The sequence below is a fragment of the Salvelinus sp. IW2-2015 genome, linkage group LG18 (genome assembly GCF_002910315.2).
Source record: "Salvelinus sp. IW2-2015 linkage group LG18, ASM291031v2, whole genome shotgun sequence".
In the NCBI taxonomy this organism is placed as follows: domain Eukaryota; kingdom Metazoa; phylum Chordata; class Actinopteri; order Salmoniformes; family Salmonidae; genus Salvelinus; species Salvelinus sp. IW2-2015.
This window is the reverse complement of record NC_036858.1, coordinates 41238696-41263220: the sequence shown is the minus strand read 5'-3', so window position 1 is coordinate 41263220 and position 24525 is coordinate 41238696. Positions and strand designations below refer to the sequence as shown.

At 43.8% G+C, this 24525-nt stretch overlaps 1 protein-coding gene across 1 annotated transcript in view; it reads right to left on the bottom strand.

Moving 5' to 3' along the window:
* LOC111978739 (serine protease HTRA1A) overlaps positions 1-17944 on the bottom strand; it is a 28842-nt gene extending 10898 nt beyond the window's left edge. The window contains exons 1-3 of the mRNA XM_024008964.2: positions 17294-17944; positions 4475-4559; positions 3122-3341 (exon numbers count right to left, since the gene is read on the bottom strand). Coding sequence (XP_023864732.2) covers positions 3122-3341; positions 4475-4559; positions 17294-17753 — 765 coding nt within the window. The 5' untranslated portion in view covers positions 17754-17944. The remainder of the gene's footprint in view (positions 1-3121; positions 3342-4474; positions 4560-17293) is intronic.
* Between the last annotated feature and the right edge of the window lie 6581 nt (positions 17945-24525).

The following is a 24525-nucleotide window of genomic DNA, read 5'->3' as shown; positions in this document are numbered from 1 at the left end:
GTAAAGCACCCTTTGCTGGCTCTAACAGCCGGCCAGTCAGTTTTCTGCCTGTTCTTAGTAAACTGATGGAGAGGATTGTTTGACCAAATAGAACTATATTTCTCAGAGAACAAGTTAACTACTGACTTTCAGCATGCATACAGAGAAGGGTATTCAACTTGTACTGCACTGACTCAGATGACAGATGATTGGTTAAAATAAATGGATATTAAGATGATAGTTGGAGCTGTATTGTTAGATTTCAGTGCAGCCTCTGATGTTATTGATCCTAAATTGTTATTGAAAAAAACTCCCTTGCTATGGCTTCACATCACATGTTTGGAGAGTTATTTATTCAATAGAACCCACAGAGCGTTCCTCAACGGAAGCTTCTCTAACATCCGATATCTACAGTGCCATATCCCTCAGGGCAGTTGCCTTGGGCYGTTACTTTTCTCTATTTTTACAAATGATTTGCGACTGATCTTACATGAAGCTAGAATGACTATGTATGCTGATGATTCCACACTCTACATGTCAGTAGCCAAAGCCAGTGAGCTCACTGAGATTCTAATAAGGAGCTACAGTCAGTATCAGAATAGGTAAACTGGTCTTAAATACATCTAAAACTAAAAGCATTGTATTCGGTTCAAAACATTCTCTAACACCTAAACCTCAACTGGAGTTGTACACAAAGGGTGTAACCATTGAGCAAGTTGAGGAAGCTAAACTCCTAGGTATAACATTGGATTGTCAATTGTTAAATTTTTTTTAAATTGAACCTTTATTTAAGTAGGGAGGTAAATTGTGCGCCGCCCTATGGGACTCCCAATCACGGCCGGTTGTGATACAGCCTGGATTCAAACCAGGGTGTCTGTAGTGACGCCTCTAGCACTGAGATGCAGTGCCTTAGACTGCTGCACCACTCGGGAGCCCAAATTATCGTGTTCAAGTCATATTGACAAAGTTGATCTGAAGAAGGGGAGGGATATGTCTGTTATAAAAATAAGTCCTGTGTTTTTGACACAAATCAACTGTACTAGTTATTAAGGCTCTGGTACCATCTTGATTACTGGCTTGTAATATGATCCAGTGCAGCAAAGAAAGACATTGAAAAGCTGCAGCTGGCTCAAAACAGAGCAGCAGGCCTTTCCATTAACTGCACATACAGAACTAACATCAACAACATGCATGCAAGTCTTTCCTGGTTGAGGGTTTACGAGAGATTAACGGCTTCTCCTAGTTTTTATGATAAATATTACTGTGACTTAAATTCCAGATTGTCTGCATAATCAAACAACATTCAGCTCAAACACCCGTACATACCCCACAAAACATGCCACCAGGGGTCTCTTCACAGTCCCCATGTTCAAAACGAGTTCATGGCATGATACAGAGCTATCATCGCATGGAACTCCCTTCCACCTCCAATTACTCAAGCAAACAGCAAAATGACCTTTAAAAACGGATTAAATAATAACTCCTGGAACAGCTGGGACTGTGAGGGGACACAAACAAATACACACAGAGACACTAACACACAAATATATATATATATTTGTATTGTTTGTATTCTTTTTGTTGTATTGTTTGTATATCAATGGTGTGACTGTCCTTGACTATCAGTGTATCAGTGTTTTGTTACTTTTTGTGGACCCCAGGAAGAGTAGCTGCTACTTGTGCAAAAGCTAATGGGGATCCAAATAAACTAAATATAAAGAAGTCTTAGCTATGGAGCCACAATGGGGCCCCGGGTGTATGGGCTGCCATGGTCCACCAGTAGTTGGGTGGTAGTCTTTACCACCATGGCACAAAGCATTTTACTTTTCAGTGTCTTGAAACTGGTCCTGTTTTGAGAACTATAAGATTTATGCTGGTTTTCATTACAACAACTATTTCCATCCATAATCTTTTCTTCAGACATTGATGGATCACTGCTTTGGGTCTGATATCACCTTACTGTTTAGTATAGGTCTTGAATGTAGACCAGAGAATATAGCACAGTGGTCTTCCAGGGCCAGTATGGGGAACGAATGTAGGCCGCATAAAAGAAAACAACCTTGTGCTTGGCTTGACGTTTTGGGCCGATGCAGTGTGTAGCCCTGTCCTTGTCGTGAGTGTCTTTTCAGCTGTGCATTGAGGGAAAGCTCGGTGAGGCATTCTGCTGTGCAGTTACTCATAGCCCGTGGCTTTGACTAGGTGCCAGGCATTCCTTCATATGGTTGTCGACTATGATTCATGTGGGATGTGTATCCCGCTGGTCCACAAAGCAACAGCCTCTCAATGTTACTCTACTTTCCCGTGGCAAAAACCTTACATGGCCTGCCTCCATGCCATTTATGAGCAAAACTTTTGCAATCAAAACAATTTTCTCATTGGAGCATAACATGGGTTTTCATCTGCTGTTAATGAGTCTTTGCAGAATATCTTCCAAGTATATTCCTGAGAATCGTTGCGTAATGACTGTTGTTTTATGATGAGTATTTGAGTAATGAGTATTTTTTTCTGAATGCCATTGCCAACAGCATTTACAAGGACCATTTGTTTGCACTTGTTGAACCACTCAAACAATCACCTCTCTATGTTATCAAGCTGAACAACACTTTTCTATCAATAACATCTTGCAATTCCGACTCCCCTGCTGTTTTATAGGGAATAATATTCAGTAATTGGTGTTGTTCAATTGTTGATCACTTTGCCAATGGTGTCTAGATATGCAGTTGTAAAATAAAGTACTGCACCAAGATGGCTGCTGTTGGCCTGGAAGGCTGTACTTAAAATCCAATCTGCTTCCCGGGTGTTGAAACTGTCAATGTCATTCCCACACACTCTCATAGGCAGGAATTAAAAAGGACTGAAGCGTGGGAGCTACTGTGTAAAGCCACACTCCTCAAACCCACTATTTATGCCACTTATAATATTCCATAAAGTTTCCATTTGAAGGAATAATGTGACAATCTTTGTGAAGGAGTGGGTGGCACACACAAGTAAACTAAGATGTTGCAAATGTTTCTAACTGCAAACCCGTTCCTTATGCCTCTGTTTGGCTCCTATGTTAATTATTGATGTGGTAAGTTGTTTGAATAAAATTATTTCAATTTGATTTGGAACTATGACCGTGACCTCTAGTGATCACTCTTACTGGTGAGTCGATCTTGAGGAGTGCGATGTCGGACTTCTCATCCACGTCTTTGATCTTGGCGTCGTAGGTGGCGCCGCTCTTCAGCTCCACCTTTACTCTATGCTTATTGGCCACAACGTGGGCGTTGGTCACGATCTGTCCATCCTCTGACACCACGAACCCTGAGCCACTGGCCACCGCCACCTCCCTCTTAGAATATGCCATCCTGAGCGAGAGGGAGGGGAAGATAGAGAGAGGTAGAAAGGGAAAGAAAGAGAGATGCGGAGAGATGCGGAGAGAGAGAGATACATTTATAGAGAAAGGGAGGGGTGAATAGAAATAGGGAGAAGGGGGATGGAGAGACAGGGGATATGGAGAAAGAGAGGCAGGGATAATGAAAAAGGATAAGTACTTAAGTGTTGTCCCAACTAGTGTATTCTTACATCCAGGTGGGTCGTAAAGAAAACTCTGGTATTTGTCTACAGATATTCAAGGACCAACAGAGTTTGGCCCGGGCCTTGGTGTTTGTGTGGGTTTTTTTTGTTTTTGGCGGCTTTTGCTTTGCCTGTGATGCCCGCTGTTTGCTTTGGCTTGTTGGTCTGTTTGCGGTTTGATCGTTGTGTGCGTTGCTTTTTCTTTTGGCTGCTTGTGTGTCCGGTTGACCTGGTGTCTTTCTTCTTGTTACTTTTTGGTGTTGCGGTTGGGTGCTTTTTGACGGCTGTTGGGTTTGTTGTTGTCGGGTCTTTCTGCCTGGCGGTTGTTTGGTGTTTGGCTTTGTGGTCAGGTTTCTGTTTGTGGTCCGGCTTGGTTCGTGGGTTGTTGTCGCCGTGTGCGTGTTTTGGGGCTGTGTGGGGTTTTGGTTTGTTGCTCTGTTTTTTCGTTCGCTCGTTTCGCTGTTAGGTTTGGTTCTTTTTAGTATGTGTGTGCTTGGGGCTTTTATTCTGTTGTTGTTTTGGGTTGTTCCGTGTGTTGTGTTTGTTTCTGGGTGTGTCTTTTCTGGCTGTTTTGTTTTGGTTGGCTTGTTTTTGGAGGCCCTTTTTTTGTTTTTTTTATTGTTATGTTGTTTTGTTTTTGTTTGTTTTACGGCGGTGGTGTACTGTTTTTTTGTTGTTGTTTGCTTGGTGAGCTGTTTTGGGGTTGGTTTTTTCGCGCACCACAACCACAAATTCGGCAGTGCATCACACACACACACACACCACAACACACACACACACACACACACACACACACACACACACACACACACACACACACACACACACACAACACACACACACACAACACACACACACAGCGAGCAACACACACCACACACCGAGCGTGTGTGTTGTGGGGGGTTGGCGAGGTCTCCTACTTTGTCGGGTAGAGTGTGCAATGTGAACCACGGCCGGAGCGATCCTCTCCACCACGTCAGCGATAAAGTTGTATTTGTGTCTCAGACTGTTAGGGTTGTCCTGGGCTAGAAATACAACAGAGACAGGATGTTGCAATAAGAATTTACTCATCAGAAACACAAATACAATGACAAAATGTAACAGCAGTGCAAGAATAAGTCCAGTATATGAAACTGGTAATTATCTGAAGAGAAAGGGAACGATGACAGTTTGTGGCATAGACACTATCCTGTGTTTGTGTCTGTAAGTGCCTTTTGAAGTCTTCTGTAAGAAGACAAGTCAGGAAATGTTGATGATATACCATGTAATTATATCATGCTGTCTTTTTCCAGGTTGTGAATTAAGCTTTTTCTGAAGATTATCATAGACAATTTGCTTTTTAAAATCGGCAATCTGTGATTGTAACATACATTATTTTTTACTTTTGAATTAATATACACTCTGTGGCCAGTTTATTAGGTAAACCCATCTAATACCGGGTTGGACACCCCTTTACCTCCAGAACAGACAGAATTCTTCGTGGCATGGAAACATTGCCCAATGGGTATCAAGAGATGTAAGGTGTGCCAGGAAAACATTTCTCACAACCTTACACCACCAGCCTGTACCATTGACACCAGGCAGGATGGGGCCATGGACTCATGCTGCTTACGCCAAATCCTGACTCTGCCATMAGCATGACGTAACAGGAAGCGGGATTCATCGGAACAGGCAATGTTTTTTCACTCCTTAATTGTACAGTGTTGGTGATCGTGTGCCCACTGGAGCCACTTCTTGTTTTTAGCTGATAGGAGTGGAACCCGGTGTGGTCGTCTGCTGCAATAGCYCATCCGTGACAAGGACTGACTAGTTGTGCGTTCCGAGATGCCGCTCTGCACATTACTGCTGTACTGCGCCGTTATTTGCTTCTTTGTGGCCTGCCTTTAAGCTTGCACGATTCTTGCCGTTCTCCTTCGACCTCTCATTAATGAGCTGTTTTCGCCCACAGGACTGCCGCTGACTGGATGTTTTTGTTTGTCGCACCATTCTCTGTAAATCCTAGACACTGTTGTGTGTGAAAAGCCCAGGAGGCCGGCCGTTTCTGAGATACTGGAACCGGCGCGCCTGGCACCAATGATCATACCATGCTCAAAGCTGCTTAGGTCACTCGTTTTTCCCATTCKAACGTTCAATCGAACAGTAACTGAATGCCTGTCTGCCTGCTTTACCTAGAAAGCCACGACCACGCAAACCTTTTTCGTGAATGGGGTGGTCACTGATTTTATATATTAATTGATTCTTGAAGAATATCACTTAAAAAATGCCTCATGAGCTTAGTTCAACTTTTGTACCCGATCAGAAACCTCAAATATAAGATTGTTTTACTCCACAGTTTGTAAACAATGTAATTGTAAACAAACATTGACTATGTAACTTCAAAACATGGTTAAAAACTATAATGTTGATATCAGGGACGGTCATTCCTTGCATCCATAGCTCTGTCTATGAATGTGAGAGTGATTACATTTCTCCAACCCAATTCCTGAGCTGTTCACCAAAACCGAGGTGGGGTGTCCGCTTTGTTATTATTTGAACTGCAGATTGCTCATTGAAGTAAATACAACAATCATGCTTTTAACAACTCTGTTTTATCTTTCCACATCCTCCTCAAATAATCATGTTAAAAACATAGAAAGAGAGCACAAAATATGTTTTGTCGTACAATTCTACACCTTGCTGTAGTGGACTTATAAAGGTTGTTAAGTTCAATTATATTACGCGCCATCCAATGCAAAGTGGCATCCATAAACCTAGAAGAATAGGTCTACCAATGATTAGAAGTTATTCCGAAATCTCTTTAGTCTAACTTTAACGTTACTGTGATGGGTTAAGAATAAAAAAACGTTCTGCTTGAGGCCCAACACAGGTGTAGAATGAGCACTAGCCTGACATACTGCACTTAATTATACGTTCAGAATACCCCATTTCTTTCCTGTTCAAGAGGGGAAATTCCTAAATGGAATTCATATTTCATATCGTCAGCATAGCTGTAATTTCCCCCCAAAATAAGGGGGTCATATAGCATGATGGCTTTAGGCAACTTGTTTCATTTTAGTCTAACAAAAGCTAATGTTAAAACTTCATCCATGAATGACTGGGTTTGTTACACCCAATCGCATCTCAAATCAAATCAAATTGTATTAGCCACATGCGCCAAATACAGGTGTCGACCTTACAGTGAAATGCTTACTTACGAGCCCCCAACCAACAATGCAGTTTCAAAGAATACAAGAACATACAAGAGTAAGAGATAAAATAACAAGTAATTAAAGAGCAGCAGTAAAACAATAGCGTGACTACATACAGGGGGGTACCGGTACAGAGTCAATGAGCGGGGGCACCGGTTAGTTGAGGTAGTATGTACATGTGGGTAGAGTTATTGACGTGACCATGCATAGACGACAACTGAGAGAGTAGCAGCGGTGTAAAGATGGGGGGGGCAATGCAAATAGTCTGGGTAGCCATTCGATTAGATGTTCAGGAGTCTTATGGCTTGAGGGTAGAAGCTGTTTAGAAGCCTCTTGGACCTAGACTTGGCGCTCTGGTACCGCTTGCTGTGCGGTACCTCTGTAGTGCCTTGCGGACGGAGGCCGAGCAGTTGCCATACCAGGCAGTGATGCAACCAGTCAGGATGCTATCGATGGTGCAGCTGTAGAAACTTTTGAGGATCCGAGGACCCATGCCAAATCTTTTCAGTCTCCTGAGGGGGAATATGTTTTGTCGTGCCCTCTTCACGACTGTCTTGGTGTGCTTGGATCATGTTAGTTGTTGGTGATGTGGACACCAAGGAACTTGAAGCTCTCAACCTGCTCCACTGCAGCCCTGTCGATGAGAATGGGGGCGTGCTGCTTGGTCCTCTTTTTCCTGTAGTCCACAATCATCTCCTTTGTCTTGATCGCGTTGAGGGAGAGGTTGTTGTCCTAGCACTACATGGCCAGGTCTCTGACCTCCTCCCTATAGGCTGTCTCGTCGTTGTCGGTGATCAGGCCCACCACTGTTGTGTCATCGGAAAATGTATTGATGGTGTTGGAGTCGTGCCTGGCCATGCAGTCATKAGAGAACAGGTAGTACAGGAGGAGACTGAGCACGCACCCCTGAGGGGCCTGTGTTGAGGATCAGCACGGCGGATGTGTTGTTACCTACCCTTACTATCTGGGGGCGGCCCATTAGGAAGTCCAGGATCCAGTTGCAGAGGGAGGTGTTTAGTCCCAGGGTCCTTAGCTCATTGATGAGCTTTGAGGGCACTATGGTGTTGAACGCTGAGCTGTAGTCAATGAATAGCATTCTCACATAGGTGTTCCTTTTGTCCAGGTGGGAAAGTGCAGTGTGGAGTACAATAGAGATTGTATCATCTGTGGATCTGTTGGGGCGGCATACAAATTGGTGTGGGTATAGGGTTTCTGGGATAATGGTGTTGATGTGAGCCATTACCAGCCTTTCAAAGCACTTCATGGCTATAGACGTGAGTGCTACGGATYGGTAGTCATTTAGGCAGGTTACCTTAATGTTCTTGGGCACAGGCACTATGGTGGTCTGCTTGAAACATGTTGGTATTACAGACTCGGACAGGAGAGGTTGAAAATGTCAGTGAAGACACTTGCCAGTTGGTCCACGCATGCTTGTGGTACACGTTCTGGTAATCCATCTGGCCCTGAGGCCTTGTGAATGTTGACCTGTTTAAAGGTCTTACTCACATCGGCTGCGGAGAGCGTGATCACACAGTCTTCCGGAACAGCTGGTGCTCTCATGAATGTTTCAGTGTTATTTGCCTCGAAGCGAGCATAGAAGTAGTTTAGCTCATCTGGTAGGCTTGTGTCACTGGGCAGCTCTCGGCTGTGCTTCCCTTTGTAGTCTGTAATGGTTTGCAAGCCCTGCCACATCCGACGAGCGTCAGAGCTGGTGTAGTACGATTCGAGTAGATCTGCAATGAAGGTCAGGGTCTGAAGTATTCTTCTTAAAGTTTACGACAAGAAAATCACGGAATGGAAAAGAACATAGCTCGAACACAATGGGATTGGACAGTAGGGATAAGTCTCACATCTAGACCTATGATCAGTCTGAAGACTCTAGAGAGGTCATAATTTACAACCTGTCTTCTTCACTTCTCAACGTTATGATGATACTTGGCTCTCCCTCTTGACACAGACATACCTGATTTGTTTCCACAGACACATCACTGCAGTGGAAATGAAGGAGAGTGGGTTTGTGCCAGTTGATGACGAAACCTTTCTTGCGGACTTGGGAAAATCACCGACCAGATGTTGTCAGTGTGCGCTCCTTCCATAACAGTGTAAGGTACTATTGCCTTGTACATAGACCGTGACAGGTTATTTATTAATGAGACACTGTCGGAGGAGCTGGGGTTCAGATCAGGTTAACGCCGGATGGAATGAAGTCGACCACGAGACAAATCAAAAAGCATATGGACCAAGGATGGAGAGCCTCTACTTAAACCTGGGCGGCAGGTAGCCAAGTGGTTGGAGCATTGGGCCAGTAACCAAAAGGTTGGTGAATCGAATCCCCGAGCTGCCAAGGTCAAGATCTGTCATTCTGCCCCTGAACAAGTCAGTTAACCCACTGTTCCTAGGCTGTCATTGTAAATAAGAATTTGTTCTTAACTGACTTGCATAGTTAAATAAAGGTAAAAAGAAAAACTAAACACCCTCCAAAATCGTGAATATCATTGGAATGCCTTTGAAAAATGAGTGTTTTTATTAACTATCAGTTTTTACTGTTCTGAAATAGAGGACATCTGCATAAGCTTCCTTACAGAATTATATACTGTATATGTTTAGTCGACCCACATTCACTGGCAATATTTTTTTCAATGTTGAATTGTGTCAAATAAAATATACTTAAAAAGGTCCTACAAACAAACAGTTAAACTGRGACAGATGGCTTTTTGATTTGAGTGCTCAATCTCCAGGCAGGCATGCTTTACTACAGACAGAGACAGAGGAAGAGAGAGGGGTACCATCAGAAGCAAAGCAAAGCCTATCGTCATCTAAGGGTGAAAGGGGGGATACCTAGTCAGTTGTACAACTGAATGCATTCAACTGAAATGTGTCTTCCGCATTGAACCCAACCCCTCTGAATCAGAGGTGTGGGGAGATGTCTTAATCAGGGGACAGAACAACAGATTTTTACCTTTCGGTTACTGGCAAAACACTCCTACCCTGCAGGCTACATGGTAGTCGTGTCTATTCTGGCTCCCTGAAAGGTAGTCCACGTTGTCTTATCAGTTACCTTCGTCTGGCCTGGCTGTCTGGCAGAGTGGCCGTGCCCTCAACTTTGTGCCCTCAACTTTACCTCCTCAGAAGTGGGGGAACTGGGGGAAAGAGTAGAGGAGGATGGAGCCACATTTTCTCTCTACATGTCTCGTTATGTCTATGCAACATGTAGCAACACACAAACCACTCAAATGCTCATGAAACAATGAGCTTCTTTAGAAAGTCATGATCTCCAAGGGCCAGCTCAGTAACCTCCTCTCAAAGAGACATTCCACCCAGGTATGTATCTCTCCCTCTAATTAGACACACTCCAACTCACTGACCTCACCAAGAAATCAAACTTCATTCTTCTATCAAGCACTCCCCAACACACACCAGTCTGCGTGCCTGTACACACTGTTAGTAGTTAGAGTTTTTCCCTAAGGAAGCTGCTCTTCCTTATCCCCATCCTACATGCAGAGGGATTGGGTTGCAGTGTCCGTGGGATTGCATTCCTTCTGCAGTATTACTGTAATTCACGTCCCTTGCTGCGAGGCTGTGATGCAGCAAATGCATTGGCTGCACTGAATACACACTCACTAAGCCTTTGAGAGAGTCCCTAAGTCAAAGGAAACATAGTCACTGAACTCTGTGAACATACACAGAAAAGCACAATCCCAATTCAATCCCTGGTCACTGTCCCTAGGGCCTAGACCCTTGCTGATGAACTGAAAGTGCGAAGCTAGAAAGGGTATAGTCTAGAGGACTGGGTAGTGAACTACGGTCTAGGAATGTGCCTTATATTTGGGATCAGAGACTGGGAAAGGAATGGGGAAAGAAATATGGAGAATGATAAAGCAGAGGAAGGAGTAAACTAGGTTCTCTTCAAATTGACGACATATTTTCATGAGAATATTCTAGACTCCACATAAAGAAAATATGCACGTTTCCACCAAATGGACTTGTTGCAGATAAAAATCACAGCGTGATGACGTAGTGAACACAAAATATATGTTTTCGCTTAAGTTCTCATGTACCGAATACAAATCTAAAGTGCAATGTGTTTCCATAGCATTTTCAACTCTACCGATAGTTTTGTCACAAAAACTGTTCCGTTAAATACCAAATGGCCTCCTTCGGTCTTGGTACCTGCGCTCTAGCCAACAGCTCGCAGACAGTACGGGTAGGCTGTGCAGGTTGGCTAGTCTACCTGCACAGATTCGCCTATTATGGATAACAGCAAGAATATTCGTATTTGTCAAACGGCAGTCAAGCATCGATCATCCTGTCACCAGAATAGGACCTTCAACATTTATTGGAAAGGAGCATCATACTCATACACCAACTTGTGAAGTTCATCACCATTTATTTAATCTATAGCCTAAAAACTGCATGGTTTCCCAAATTTTAGTGGGAGGACCAAACACCATATTATCGCATGACTCCAAATGTACTTCGATATGATAGTTATTATATCAATATTTGCGCATAAAGGGGTTTCCAATGCCATTTCCTACATAATTAATTTTACCAACACAAAACGATCCCACCATATAGGACGAACACATTATCTGTCGGCATTTATAAAATTACACCGAAACCTCCTGTTTCCATCACAGCTGTCATGATTTTTTTTTTTAATACAATATGACTTGACTCGCTGAAAAACTGTGGATGGAAACATGGTTATAGAGAAAGAAACAGGAAGAGTGGCAAAAGGGAGGCAGAGACCAGAAGGCTGGGAGGAAATATGTGCACGATCAGCATACTGTACATGAGCCACCAAGCATAATCAAAGACAATTCACATTCTSCATTGTACGCGACCAATGAACTTTGATTTGATTTGAAAGCACATCAACACAGCTTGCCATTGTAAAAGCAGCAAGCACCAATCAATCACCAGAGATATGCATAATGTTGCTGTTCCTTTGGGTGTGAATTTAAATGAATGAAAAGGTTGTTCTCAACATCCTAAAGTCAACATTTGTATTATCTTACCTTTTGTAAAATACCAATAAATCTAAAACTAGTTTTTGCAGGTCATATATGCCCTTCTGTGACTAACTGAGTTGAGAAAACACAAGAGGGGCCCATGGGAAAGCAACATTTTACCTAAATCCTGTGCCACTTCAAACAACTTGCATAATCGACAACTTCAGAAACTAGATGAAAATGACATCATGTACCAAGTGTAATTTCATGTGTTTACTTTAAGTGAGGCCAGTAGTCTGGAGCCTCTCTTTACTTGGCCAGGGGCCTTCATGTAGCTTGGCACAGAACTGCACTTTGCTTTCTTAGGCTGACTGGAGCTGGAGAAGAGCTGGATCAAGTATTTGCATCCCAAATGTTTGCTCAGACATCACTTCGGCCTGCCTTATGTGTATACCTTTTCCAACATGAGGACACACGGAGACCTTCAAAAAGCTTCAGATAGCCTTCTGTCATGCACATACTGTACAGTATGTGCATGCACACTTACATTAACTGTCTGACAATGAAGCAGCGTTTTGAAAACAAATACTGTGATACGCACTGAGCACATGCACACACACAGCAGCTGGCGCAGTGAAAGTTTCCTTGCCTAGAGGTGGATTCTGCTGTTGGGGCGTGATCCAACTATAAGAACTAAACACATGGAGCACATCAGACATACAAACACAGTTAAAGAACTGTTGATCTCTACCATCTGTGGGTGAGGTGTGAGCATAAAGGTTGTCTCTGCATCCTCCTCCTCAGCGTCATTCGCATTTTGAAAATGTTAGGAACAGATGCAGTGCCAATATTTGTATAYGAATTTCTACAACTTATAGTTGGTATGACGTTAAGTCATTAATATTTTGTGCCTTTGACRTTTAAAAATATTGTCCCATTTACATTATGTAATGTAAATGGGACCTAACTAGCCCCATAGAGATATTGAATGTCAACACAAACTGACCACCGCATTATGATTGGGTCGCGTGCAGCTGTGCTCGAATTGATGATTACTTGGGTGCTGCCAGCTGTGGGCAGGATTAAAATATTCCCAACCCACAGAAAACTGATATGGTAACCTTCATTCCTTGACATATCATTTTTTCCTATCAGCTCGCAAATCTCGGTTTTGGACTAGGCTGACTTTATGACCAAAATTATCCTATTTACACTTAGTAGTCAATTTTGACACTAGAATATTCTGACTCATATCGATGCCACATAGACCATTTTCAAAATGAGAAGTTGCTTTTTAGGGGCTGTTGCTCTTTAATGATATCTGAGTGAGAGTGACTTACTGTACTGTTGGAGAAAGGAACACAAGCATTTCGCTACACCCGCAATAACTGCTAAACATGTGTATATGACAAATAAAAATTGAAAATCAATGGGGGCCCCCTGTATTACTACAAGTTTAGATCGCTAAAAATTGTTAGCTGACATGGCTAATTGAGTGACTGTCAGTGATTGACATTACAAGAGAAAAACTGCTGATGCACAACCAAATTTTGAAATTGCACCTTGTGTATTCTAATGTTGCTTATGCCCAGACAAACCTTGTAATTTAACATTTTAACATTTAAGTCATTTAGCAGACGCTCTTATCCAGAGCGACTTACAAATTGGAAAGTTCATACATATTCATCCTGGTCCCCCCGTGGGGAATGAACCCACAACCCTGGCGTTGCAAGCGCCATGCTCTACCAACTGAGCCACACGGGACCGATCAATGATACGTAATGATACGACCATCAATGTCGTATCATGAGAACGATTATTGACAGTTCTTTTAGTAGCATTAGTGAATATATTTAGCTATCAGTCATTCCATAGTGTAGGTTTAACAGAGAAAATTAAGTGTACCCATACTTGATAAATCATACAGTATAACAACAACGATACTATTTAGGCCTATATAGCATTTGTAACGTCATCAACAGCTGGTGTTTCAATTCAACCCAGGGTTCARCTTAAAATGGATATCATAAGGTGAATGCACCAATTTGTAAGTCTCTCTGGATAAGAGCGTCTGCTAAATGACTTAAATGTAAAATAGACAAAACATATAGGCGGCCTAGATTTTCAAGCTGAGGTTGATTTCAAAAGTAATCTGCAACTTAATCATTGTGTTGGATTCACGTCTCCATCTCAACCAAAAATCTAAGTCAAAGAATAGAAATAAATCAAACTTTATTTAAAGTGCATTTCAAGTTTGATTAGATTTAGTCCTATTCTTTAACACACAGTTGAAGTCGGAAGTTTACATACACCTTAGCCAAATACATTTAAAAACTCAGTTTTTCACAATTCCTGACATTTAATCCCAGTAAACATTCCCTGTTTAAGGTCAGTTAGGATCACCACTTCATTTTAAGAATGTGAAATGTCAGAATAATATTGGAGAGAATGATTTATTTCACCTTTTATTTCTTTCATAACATTCCTGGTGGGTCAGACGTTTACATACACTCAATTAGTGTTTGGTAGCGTTGCATTTAAATTGTTTAACTTGGGTCAAACGTTTTGGGTAGCCTTCCACAAGCTTCCCACAATAAGTTGGGTGAATTTCGGGCCCATTCCTCCTGACAGAGCTGGTGTAACTGAGTCAGGTTTGTAGGCCTCCTTGCTCTCTCACACACTTTTTCAGTTCTGCCCACAAATGTTCTATAGGATTGAGGTCAGGGCTTTGTGATGGCCAATCCAATACCTTGCCTTTGTTGTCCTTAAGCCATTTTGCCACAACTTTGGAAGTATGCTTGGGGTCATTGTCCATTTGGAAGACCCATTTGCAACCAAGCTTTACCTTCCTGACTGATGTCTTGAGATGTTGCTTCAATATATCCACATAATTTTCCTACCTCATGATGCCATCTATTTTATGAAGTGCACCAAAGTACGTTCATCTCTAGGAGACAGAACGCGTCTTCTTCCTGAGTGGTATGATGGCTGCGTGGTCCCATGGTGTTTATACTTGCGTACTATTGTTTGTACAGATGAACGTGGTAACCTTCAGGCATTTGGAAATTGCTCCCAGGGATGAACCAGACTTGTGGTCTACAATTATTTTTCTGAGGTCTTGGCTGATTTCCCCATGATGTCAAGCAAAAACACACTGAGTTTGAAGGTAGGCCTTGATATACATCCACAGGTACACCTCCAATTGACTCAAATGATGTCAATTAGCCTATCAGAAGCTTCTAAAGCCATTACATAATTTTATGGAATTTTCCAAGCTGTTTAAAGGCACAGTCAACTTCGTATATGTAAACTTCTGACCCACTAGAATTGTGATACAGTGAATAAGTGAAATAATCTGTCTGTAAACAATTTTTGGAAAAATTACTTGTGTCGTGCACAAAGTAGATGTCCTAACCGACTTGCCAAAACTATAGTTTGTTAACAAGAAATTTGTGGAGTAGTTGAAAAAAACGAGTTTTAATGACTCCAACCTAAGTGTATGTAAACTTCCGACTTCAACTGTAGATGTTTGGTTGAGATGGAGACGTAAATCCAACATACAGTAAGTATGAATCATTCATTTGTAGACAAACTGGAATCAAAGCAAGAATAAGTCAGTGACATAAAATATAAATCTTCAAATGTTGATATTTGGTTGCGTTGAGACACAATTCAATATCACTTTTGCAATACAGTAAATAGCCTATTAACTTGTCGACAAGTTAACAAATTATATTTTTGATTCATGTCTTCATCGAAATAAAAATTAAAAGTAAAAAAATAAGATTAAGCCAGTGGCTCAGATGTAACTATCCAAGCATTAAATGTTGATATATGTTTGTGTTGTCAACCAAACAATTCAATATTACTTTGAAATACAGTTAATAGCCTGAAGCTAAGGCTCTCTTACAAACTAGGCCTAACAGTATTTATCCAACCTTCAAATGAGTAACATCCATTGCCACATTTTGAGGCTAGCCTACTGTAGTCTAACTGTACATTTTTTCTTATGTAATAATAGAAAGTGTGCATGTTCAATATTGCATGCAAAGGTTGCAGGTCCGTGGAGATCTTCTCAATTGCTTTAATAATCTGTGAAGAATCTTGAACAGCATTGATCACTTGCACTATATACTTTCAATGTAAGTACTCAACCCCTTTGTTATGGCAAGCCTAAATAAGTTCAGGAGTAAAAATTGCATGGACTCATTTGGTGTTCAATAATAGGGTGTCATTAATAAATCATGTTAACCACTATCTTTGTACCCCACACATACAGTACAATTATCTGTATGGTCCTTCAATCGAGTAGTGAATTTCAAGCACAGATTACACCAAAGACCAGGGAGGTTTTTCAATGCCTCAAAGAGACACCGGATGCTAGATACAGTATGTAAAAATAAAAAAAGCAGATGCTGAATATCCCTTTGAGCATGGTGAAGTTATTAATTAGGCTTTAGATGGTGTATCAATACACCCAGTCACTACAAAGATACAGGCGTCCTTCCCAACTCTGTTGCCGGAGAGGAAGGACACTGCTCATGGATTTCACCGTAAGGACAATTGTGATTTTAAAACAGTTACAGAGTTCAATGGTTGTGATATAAGAAAACAGAGGATGATCAACAACATCGTCGTTACTCCACAACACTAACCTAAATGGCAGAGTGAATATAAGGAAGCTTGTATATAATAAAATATTGCAGAAGATGCATACTGTTTGCAACAAGGCACTTAAGTAATACTGCAAAAACTTTGGCAAAGAAATTAACTTTTTGTCCTGAATATAAAATGTTATGTTTGGGACAAATCCACCACATCACTGAGTATGACTTCATATTTTCAAGCATAGTGGTGGCTGCATCATGTTATGGGTATGATTGTCATCTGCAAGGAGTAGGGAGTTTTTTTTAGGATAAAAATAAACCAAATACAGCTATAAGCACAGACAAAATCCTAGAGGAAAACCTTATTCAATCTGCTTTCCAGCAGACACTGGGTTGACAAATTCACTTTTCAGCAGGACAATAACCTAAAACACAAGTCCAAATCTACACGGGAGTTTCTTACCAAGATGACATTGAATGTTCCTGAGTGGCCGAGTTACAGTTGACTTAAATTGGCTTGAAAATATATGGCAAGACTTGAAAGTGGCTGTGATCAACTTGACAGAGCTTAAAGAATTTAGAAAATAATGGGCAAATATTGTACTATCCTGGTGTGCAAAGCTCTTAGAAACGTACCCAAAGAGACTCACAGCTGTATTCACCGCCAAAAGTGCTTCTACAAAGTATTAACTCAGGGGTGTGAATACTAATGTAAATGTGATATTTATGTATTTCAATACATTTGCAAACATTTCTAAAAACGTGTTTTCACTTTGTAATTGTGGGGTATTGTGTGTAGATGGATGAAAAAAAAAATGTATTTTCAATTCAGGCTGTAACAACAAAATGTGGAATAAGTCAAGGGGTATAAATACTTTCTGAAGGTATTGTATTTGCGCCTAAAGTTGAGTAACACTAGCACTGATTTAGGAAGCCACCAGAAGGAATGATAAAACAATTAGCACATTCAAGTGGTGGAATGAAAGAATATGCCTAATAAATAAGTTACCTTTTCCACAAGCTCCCCGTTGAATGAACAGAACAGGTGGCTGCTGAAGTTTCAGCGCCCGGTTGCTGACTCTCTTGAGCTCGCAGATGTTACGATAGGATACACCGTCGCTGCCACATACAGGGTCGGTAGTTTTGCAGGCGCAAACGCCGCTCTTCCCTCTTCTTCTGACGGTGGCAGAGTAGCCCACTCCGCCCGATACCGAACACTCCAAACCATCTGCACACACCGGGTCTCCAAGCTTCCCATTGCCGCCGCACGCTTCGCCCTCTCCAGAGGCGCACACCGGGCAGCAGTTGCAGTGGTCGAGGATTTTTCCTGCTAAGCACTCAGCTGGCATACGTGGACACATCGCCTTGTCACAACGACTGGGACATCCGATAACGTACCTATTAGAGATCTGTGCTTCGGCAGGTAGGGATGCCAAGCAAACGGTTACGCACAATAGTGACCAAAACATGGTGGTTTACTGTGAAACGGACTGTTGCCCAAAAATTGTGAAGTAAACAAAAAGTGTCCGGGCTACTCTAAAACTTGCATTACGTTTGAATATGTTGACTGAAAAGTGTAGAGCAGAACAGTCACTGTAGATACAGCGGGATTTGGAAAAGCTCCACTTCCACTGCGCACCAATAGGCGATTTAACGTTTTTTTGCTGGCACTGCATTTATAAAAGCCTATTCAATTCCACATGACCCGGCACACTTTCCAGACAATAACACGCATTGCAATTGGTGTATGAGTGTGACGCCCTAAGGCTTCGATATTTATTTATTTAGCATTTAGGCCTATTTGAATTAATTCCATTTTGGAATATAGGCTTAACTTGGAATATGCTACACTTTTGGAATATACAGTGGATCGAAGTGCAGGACTGGCCTGAATGACTAGACCCTTTGAACAGGCTGGACGAACCCACGATGGTAGTTAGATACAGTGCATTCGGAAAGTATTCAAACCCCTTGACTTTTAACACATTTTGTTACTCTACAGCCTTACTCAAAATGGATTAAATAGTCCCCCCCCTCATCAATCTACACACGATACTCCATAATGACAAAGCAAAAACAGGTTTAGATATTTTGGCAAATCTATAATTTTTAAAAAACTCATCTCACATTTACATAAGTATTTCTCAGTCATTTGTTGAAGCACCTTTGGCAGCGATTACAGCCTCGAGTCTTCTTGGGTATGATGCTACAAGCTTGGTACACCTGTATTTGGGGTTTCTCCCATTCTTCTATGCAGATCCTATCAAGCTCTGTCAGGTTGGATGGGGAGCGTCACTGCACAGCTATTTTCAGGTCTCTCCAGAGATGTTCGATCGGGTTCATGGCCGGGCTCTGGTTGGGCCACTCAAGGACATTCAGAGACTTGTCCCGAAGCCACTCCTGCATTGGCTTGGCTGTGTGCTTAGGGTCGTTGTCCTGTTGGAAAGTGAATCTTCACCCCAGTCTGAGGTCCTGAGCGCTCTGGAGCAGGTTCTCATCAAGGATCTCTCTGTACTTTGCTCTGTTCATCTCGATCCTGACTAGTGTCCTAGTCCCTGCCGCTAAAAAACAGCTCCACAGCATGATGCTGCCACCACCATGCTTCACCGTAGGGATGGTGACAGATTTCCTCCAGACGTGACGCTTGGCATTTAGGACAGTGTTAAATCTTGGTTTCATCAGACTAGAGAATCTTGTTTCTCATGGTCTGAGAATCATTTAGGTGCCTTTTGGCAAACTCCAAGCGGACTGTCATGTGCCTTTCACTGAGGAATGGCTTCAGTCTAGCCACTCTACCATAAAGGCCTGATTGGTGGAGTACTGGAGAGAAGGTTGTCCTTCTGGAAGGTTCTCCCATCTCCATAGAGGAACTCTGGACCTTCTCCCCTGATTGATCAGTTTGGCCGGGATGCCAGTTCAATGGAAGAGTCTTTGTGGTTTCAAACTTCTTCCATGTAAGAATGATGGAGGCCACTGTGTTTTGGGGGACCTTCAATGCTGCAGAAATGTTTTGGTACTCTTCCCCAGATCTGTGCCTCAACAAAATCCTGTCTTGGCGCTCTACAAACAATTCCTTTGACGTCATGACTAGGTTTTTGCTCTGACATGCACTGTCAACTGAGTGACCTATAGACAAGTGTGTGCCTTTCCAAATCATGTCCAATCAATTTAATTTACTACAGGTGGACACCAATTAAGCTATAGAAACGTCTCAAGGATGATCAATGGAAACAGGATGCACCTGAGCTCAATTTTGAGTCTCATAGCAGGGTCTGTATTATGTAAATAAGGTATCTGTTTTTTATTTTGAATACATTTGCAAAAAAATCAAAAAACCTGTTTTCGCTTTGTCATTGTGGGGTATTGTGTGTACATTTTTTATTTCATTCATTTTAAAATAAGGCTGTAACGTAACAGAATGTGGAAAAAGGGAAGGGGTCTGAATACTTTCCTTATGTGCCTTTAGATAAACATTTTAATTTAGCTGTTTAGAAAATTAAATAGTGAATAATATATTCCCATTCATGTGTGTGGGCCATCATAACATTGATTAACTTGATATGATAATTCTGCAATCAATAGGAAGCTATACACAGACTGCCTTACAACAGGAGAGATGAGATGTCATGAACAGTGGTGAAAAAAGTACTCAATTGTAATACTTGAGTAAAAGTAAAGATACCTTAATAGAAAATCTATCAAATGTATTTATAAAGCCCTTTTTACATCAGCCGATGTCACAAAGTGCTGTACAGAAACCCAGCCTAAAACCCCAAACAGCAAGCAAAGCAGATGTAGAAGCACAGTGGCTAGGAAAACTCCCTAGAAAGGCCAGAACCTAGGAAGAAACCTAAAGAGGAACCAGGCTCTGAGGGGTGGCCAGTCCTCTTCTGGCTTTGCCTGGTGGAGATTATAACAGAACATGGCCAAGATGTTCAAATGTTCATTGATGACCAGGAGGGTCAGATAATAATAATCACAGTGGTTGTAGAGGGTGCAACAGGTCAGAACCTCAGGAGTAAATGTCAGTTGTCTTTTCATAGCCGATCATTCAGAGTTAGAGACAACAGGTGCGGTAGAGAGAGAGTCCAAAACAGAAGGTCCGGGACAAGGTAGCACGTCCAGTGAATAGGTCAGAGTTCCATAGCCGCAGGCAGAACAGTTGAAACTGGAGCAGCAGCATGACCAGGTGGACTGGGGAGAGCAAGGAGTCATCAGGCCAGGTAGTCTGAGGCATGGTCCTTGGGCTCAGGTCCTCCGAGAGAAGAAAGAGAGTGTCACGATCGTCTATGGGTGAGAGAGAGGACCAAGGCGCAGCGTGTGGAAAATACATTCTCTTTTATTTGAAAAACACGAAACGAACACTATTATAAACCTAAACAAAACAACAAACGATCGTGAAGCTATAAACGTAAGTGCACACACAAGCTACAAACGTACAACATAGACAATACCCACAAAACCCAACTGCCTATGGCTGCGCTTAAATATGGCTCCCAATCAGAGACAATAAACACAGCTGCGCTCTAATTGAGAACCAATCCTAGGCAGCCATAGACATACAAACACCTAGACCAAGACACTGACCCCATTAAAGCGTACAAACCCCTAGACAACCCAAAACACATCCATCCCCATGTCACACCCTGACCTAACTAAAATAATATGAAAACAAGATAACTAAGGCCAGGGTGTGACAGTACCCCCCCCCCCCAAAGTGCGGACTCCGACCGCACAACTGACATTGAAGGGGAGGGTCCGGGTGGCCTTATTATGGCGGCGGCTCGGGTGCGGGGCGTGGCCCCCACTCCAGCCATTGTCAATACCCGCTTTGGGGCTCTGGTAGATCTGGCTGACTGGGCGGCTTTGGAAGTCCCTGGCTGGCGACTCTGCTGCTCATGGCTTGCTGGCGACTCTGGCTGCTCAATGGCTGGCTGGCCACTTCTGGCTGGCTCATGGCTGCTGGCTGGCCACTCTGCTGCTCATGGCTGGCTGGCACTCTGGTGCTCATGGCTGGCTGGCCACTCTGGCTGCTCATGGCTGGCTGGCGGCTCTGGCTGCTCATGGCTGGCTGGCGTCTGGCTGCTCATGGCTGGCTGACGGCTCTGGCTGCTCATGGCTGGCTGACGGCTCTGGCTGCATCGGTGGCGGACCGGCTCTGGCTGCATGGCTGGCGGATCGGCTCTGGCTGATCCTGTCTGGCGGATGCTCTGGCTGATCCTGTCTGGCGGACGGCTCTGGCTGATCTTGTCTGGCGGCACGGCCTCGGCTGATCTTGTCTGGCGGACGCTCTGGCTGATCTTGTCTGGCGGACGGGCTCTGGCTGATCCGTCTGGCGGACGGCTCTAGCGGCTCGGGACAGACGGGCAGGCTGTGACGGCTCGGGACAGACGGGCAGCTCTGACGGTGCTTGGCAGACGGGCAGCTCAGACGGTGCTGGCAGACGGGCAGCTCAGAGGTGCTTGGCAGACGGGCAGCTCAGACGGTGCTTGGCGAGACGGGCAGCTCAGACGGTGCTTGGCAGACGGGCAGCAGACGGTGCTTGGCAGACGGGCAGCTCGCTGCTTGGCAGACGGGCGCTCTGCGGCTGGGCACACTGTATGCCTGGTGCGTGGTTCCGGAACTGGAGTCCGGGGCTAAGGACACGCACCTTCAGGCTAGTGCGGGGAGAAGGAACAGGGCATACTGGACCCTGGAGACGCACATTAGGCCTAGTGCGTGGTGCCGGCACTGGTGGTACCGGCTGGGGACACACATCTCAGGGCTAGTGCGGGAGAAGAACAGTGCATAATGGACCCTGGAGACGCACATTAGGCCCTAGTGCGTGGTGCCGGCACTGGTGGTACCGGGGCTGGGGACACGCATCTCAGGGTAGTGCGGGGAGCAGCAACAGTACGCACAGGACTTGGAGACGCACAGGAGGCGTGGTGCGTGGTGTAGGCACTGGTGGTACTGGGTTGGGGCGGGAGGTGGCGCCGGAAATACCGGACCGTGCAGGCGTACTGGCTCCCTTGAGCACTGAGCCTGCCCAACCTTACCTGGTTGTATGCTCCCCGTCGCCGCCAGTGCGGGGAGGGGAATAACCCGCACCGGGCTATGTAGGCGACCGGGGACACCATGCGTAAGGCTGGTGCATGTAAGCCGGCCCGGGAGACGCACTGGAGACCAGACGCGTTGAGGCCGGCTTCATGGCACCTGGCTCAATATCAATCTAGCCCGGCCGATTACGAGGAGCTGGTATGTACGGCACCGGGGCTATGCACACGTACAGGAGACACCATGCGCTCTACTGCGTACACGGTGTCTGCCTGTACTCTCGCTCTCCACGGTAAGTACAGGGAGTAGGCGCAGGTCTCTACTGACTTCGCCACACCCCCTTTTAGCCCCCCCAAGAAATTTTGGGGTTGTACTCGCGGGCTTTCCAGCCTTGCTTCCGTGCTGCCTCCTCATATGCCTCCTCTCGGCTTTAGCTGCCTCCAGCTCTTCACGAGGGAGCGATATTCTCCGGTTGTGCCCAAGGTCCCTTTCCATCCAATATCTCCTCCCATGTCCATGAATCCTTTATGCGCTGCTCCGTTGCTGGCTTTACACGCTGCTTGGTCCGATTCAGGTGGGTAATTCTGTCACGATCGTCTATGGGTGAGAGAGAGGACCAAGGCGCAGCGTGTGGAAAATAATCATTCTCTTTTATTTGAGAAAAAAAAAACACGAAGCGAACACTAATTATAACCTAAACAAACAACAAACGATCGTGAAGCTATAAACGTAAGTGACACACAAGCTACAAAACGTACAACATAGACATTACCCACAAAACCCAACTGCCTCTGGCCCTTAAATATGGCTCCCAATCAGAGACATAAACCACAGCTGCCTCTAATTGAGAACCAATCTAGGCAAGCCATAGACATACAAAACACCTAGACAAGACACTGACCCATTAAACGTACAAACACCTAGACAAGACACTGACCCATTAAACGTACCAAACCCAAGACAAACCAAAACACATACATTCCCATGTCACACCCTGCCTAATAAAATAATAATGAAAACAAAGATAACTAAGGCAGGGTGTGACAGAGAGAGAAAGAGAGAAAAAGAGAATTAGAGGGAGCATACTTAAATTCACACAGGACACCGGATAAGACATGAGAAATACTCCAGATATAACAGACTGGCCCTAGCCCCCCAACACAAACTATTGCAGGACAAATACTGGTGGCTGAGACAGGAGGGGTCGGGAGACACTGTGGCCCTGTCCGACGATACCCCCAAGACAGGGCCAAACAGGCAGGATATAACCAAACCACTTTGCCCCAAGGCACAGCCCCCACACCACTAGAGGGATAATCTTCAACCACCAACCTACTACCCTGAGACAAGGCTGAGTAAGCCCACGAAGAGCTCCCCACGGGAGACAGCAAGGGCGGTTTCGTCGCTCCAGTGCCTTTCCGTTCACCCTCACACCCCTGGGGCAGACTAACTCAATCATAGGACCAACTGAAGAGATGAGTCTTCAATAAAGACTTAAAGTTCGAGACCGAAGTCTGCGTCTGCGTCTCTCAGATGGGATAGGCAGACCATTCCATAATATGGAGCTCTATAGGAGAAAGCCTGCCTCCAGCTGATGGCTTAGAAATTCTAGGACAGTAAGGAGAGCCTGCGTCTTGTGACGTAGCGTACTTGTAAGTATGTACGGCAGGAACCACATCGGAAAGATAGGTAGGAAGCAAGCTCATGTAATGCTTTGTAGGTTAGGCAGTAAAACCTTGATATCAGCACTTAGCCTTAACAGGAAGCCAGTGTAAAGAGGCTAGCTCTGGAGTAATATGATCACATTTTGGGTTCTAGTCAAGATTCTAAGCAGCCGTGTTTAGCACTAAACATGAATTTATTTAGTGCTTTATCCGGTTTGCTGGAAAGTAAGGCATTGCAGTAGTCTATAGTGAAGTGACAAAACAATGGAGGACTTTTTTCTGCATAATTTTGGACGGAAAGTTTCAGATTTTTGCAATGTATATGAAGATAGAAAAAAGCTGTCCTTGAAATATTCTTGATATGTTCGTCAAAAGAGAGATCAGGGTCCTGAGTAATGCCGAGGTCCTTTTATTTGAGATGACTGTACAACCATCAAGATTAATTGTCAGATCCAAGAAGATCTCTTTGTTTCTTTTGATCTAGAACTAGCATCTCTGTTTTGTCCGAGTTTAAAAGTAAACATTTGCCGCTCCAGCTTCC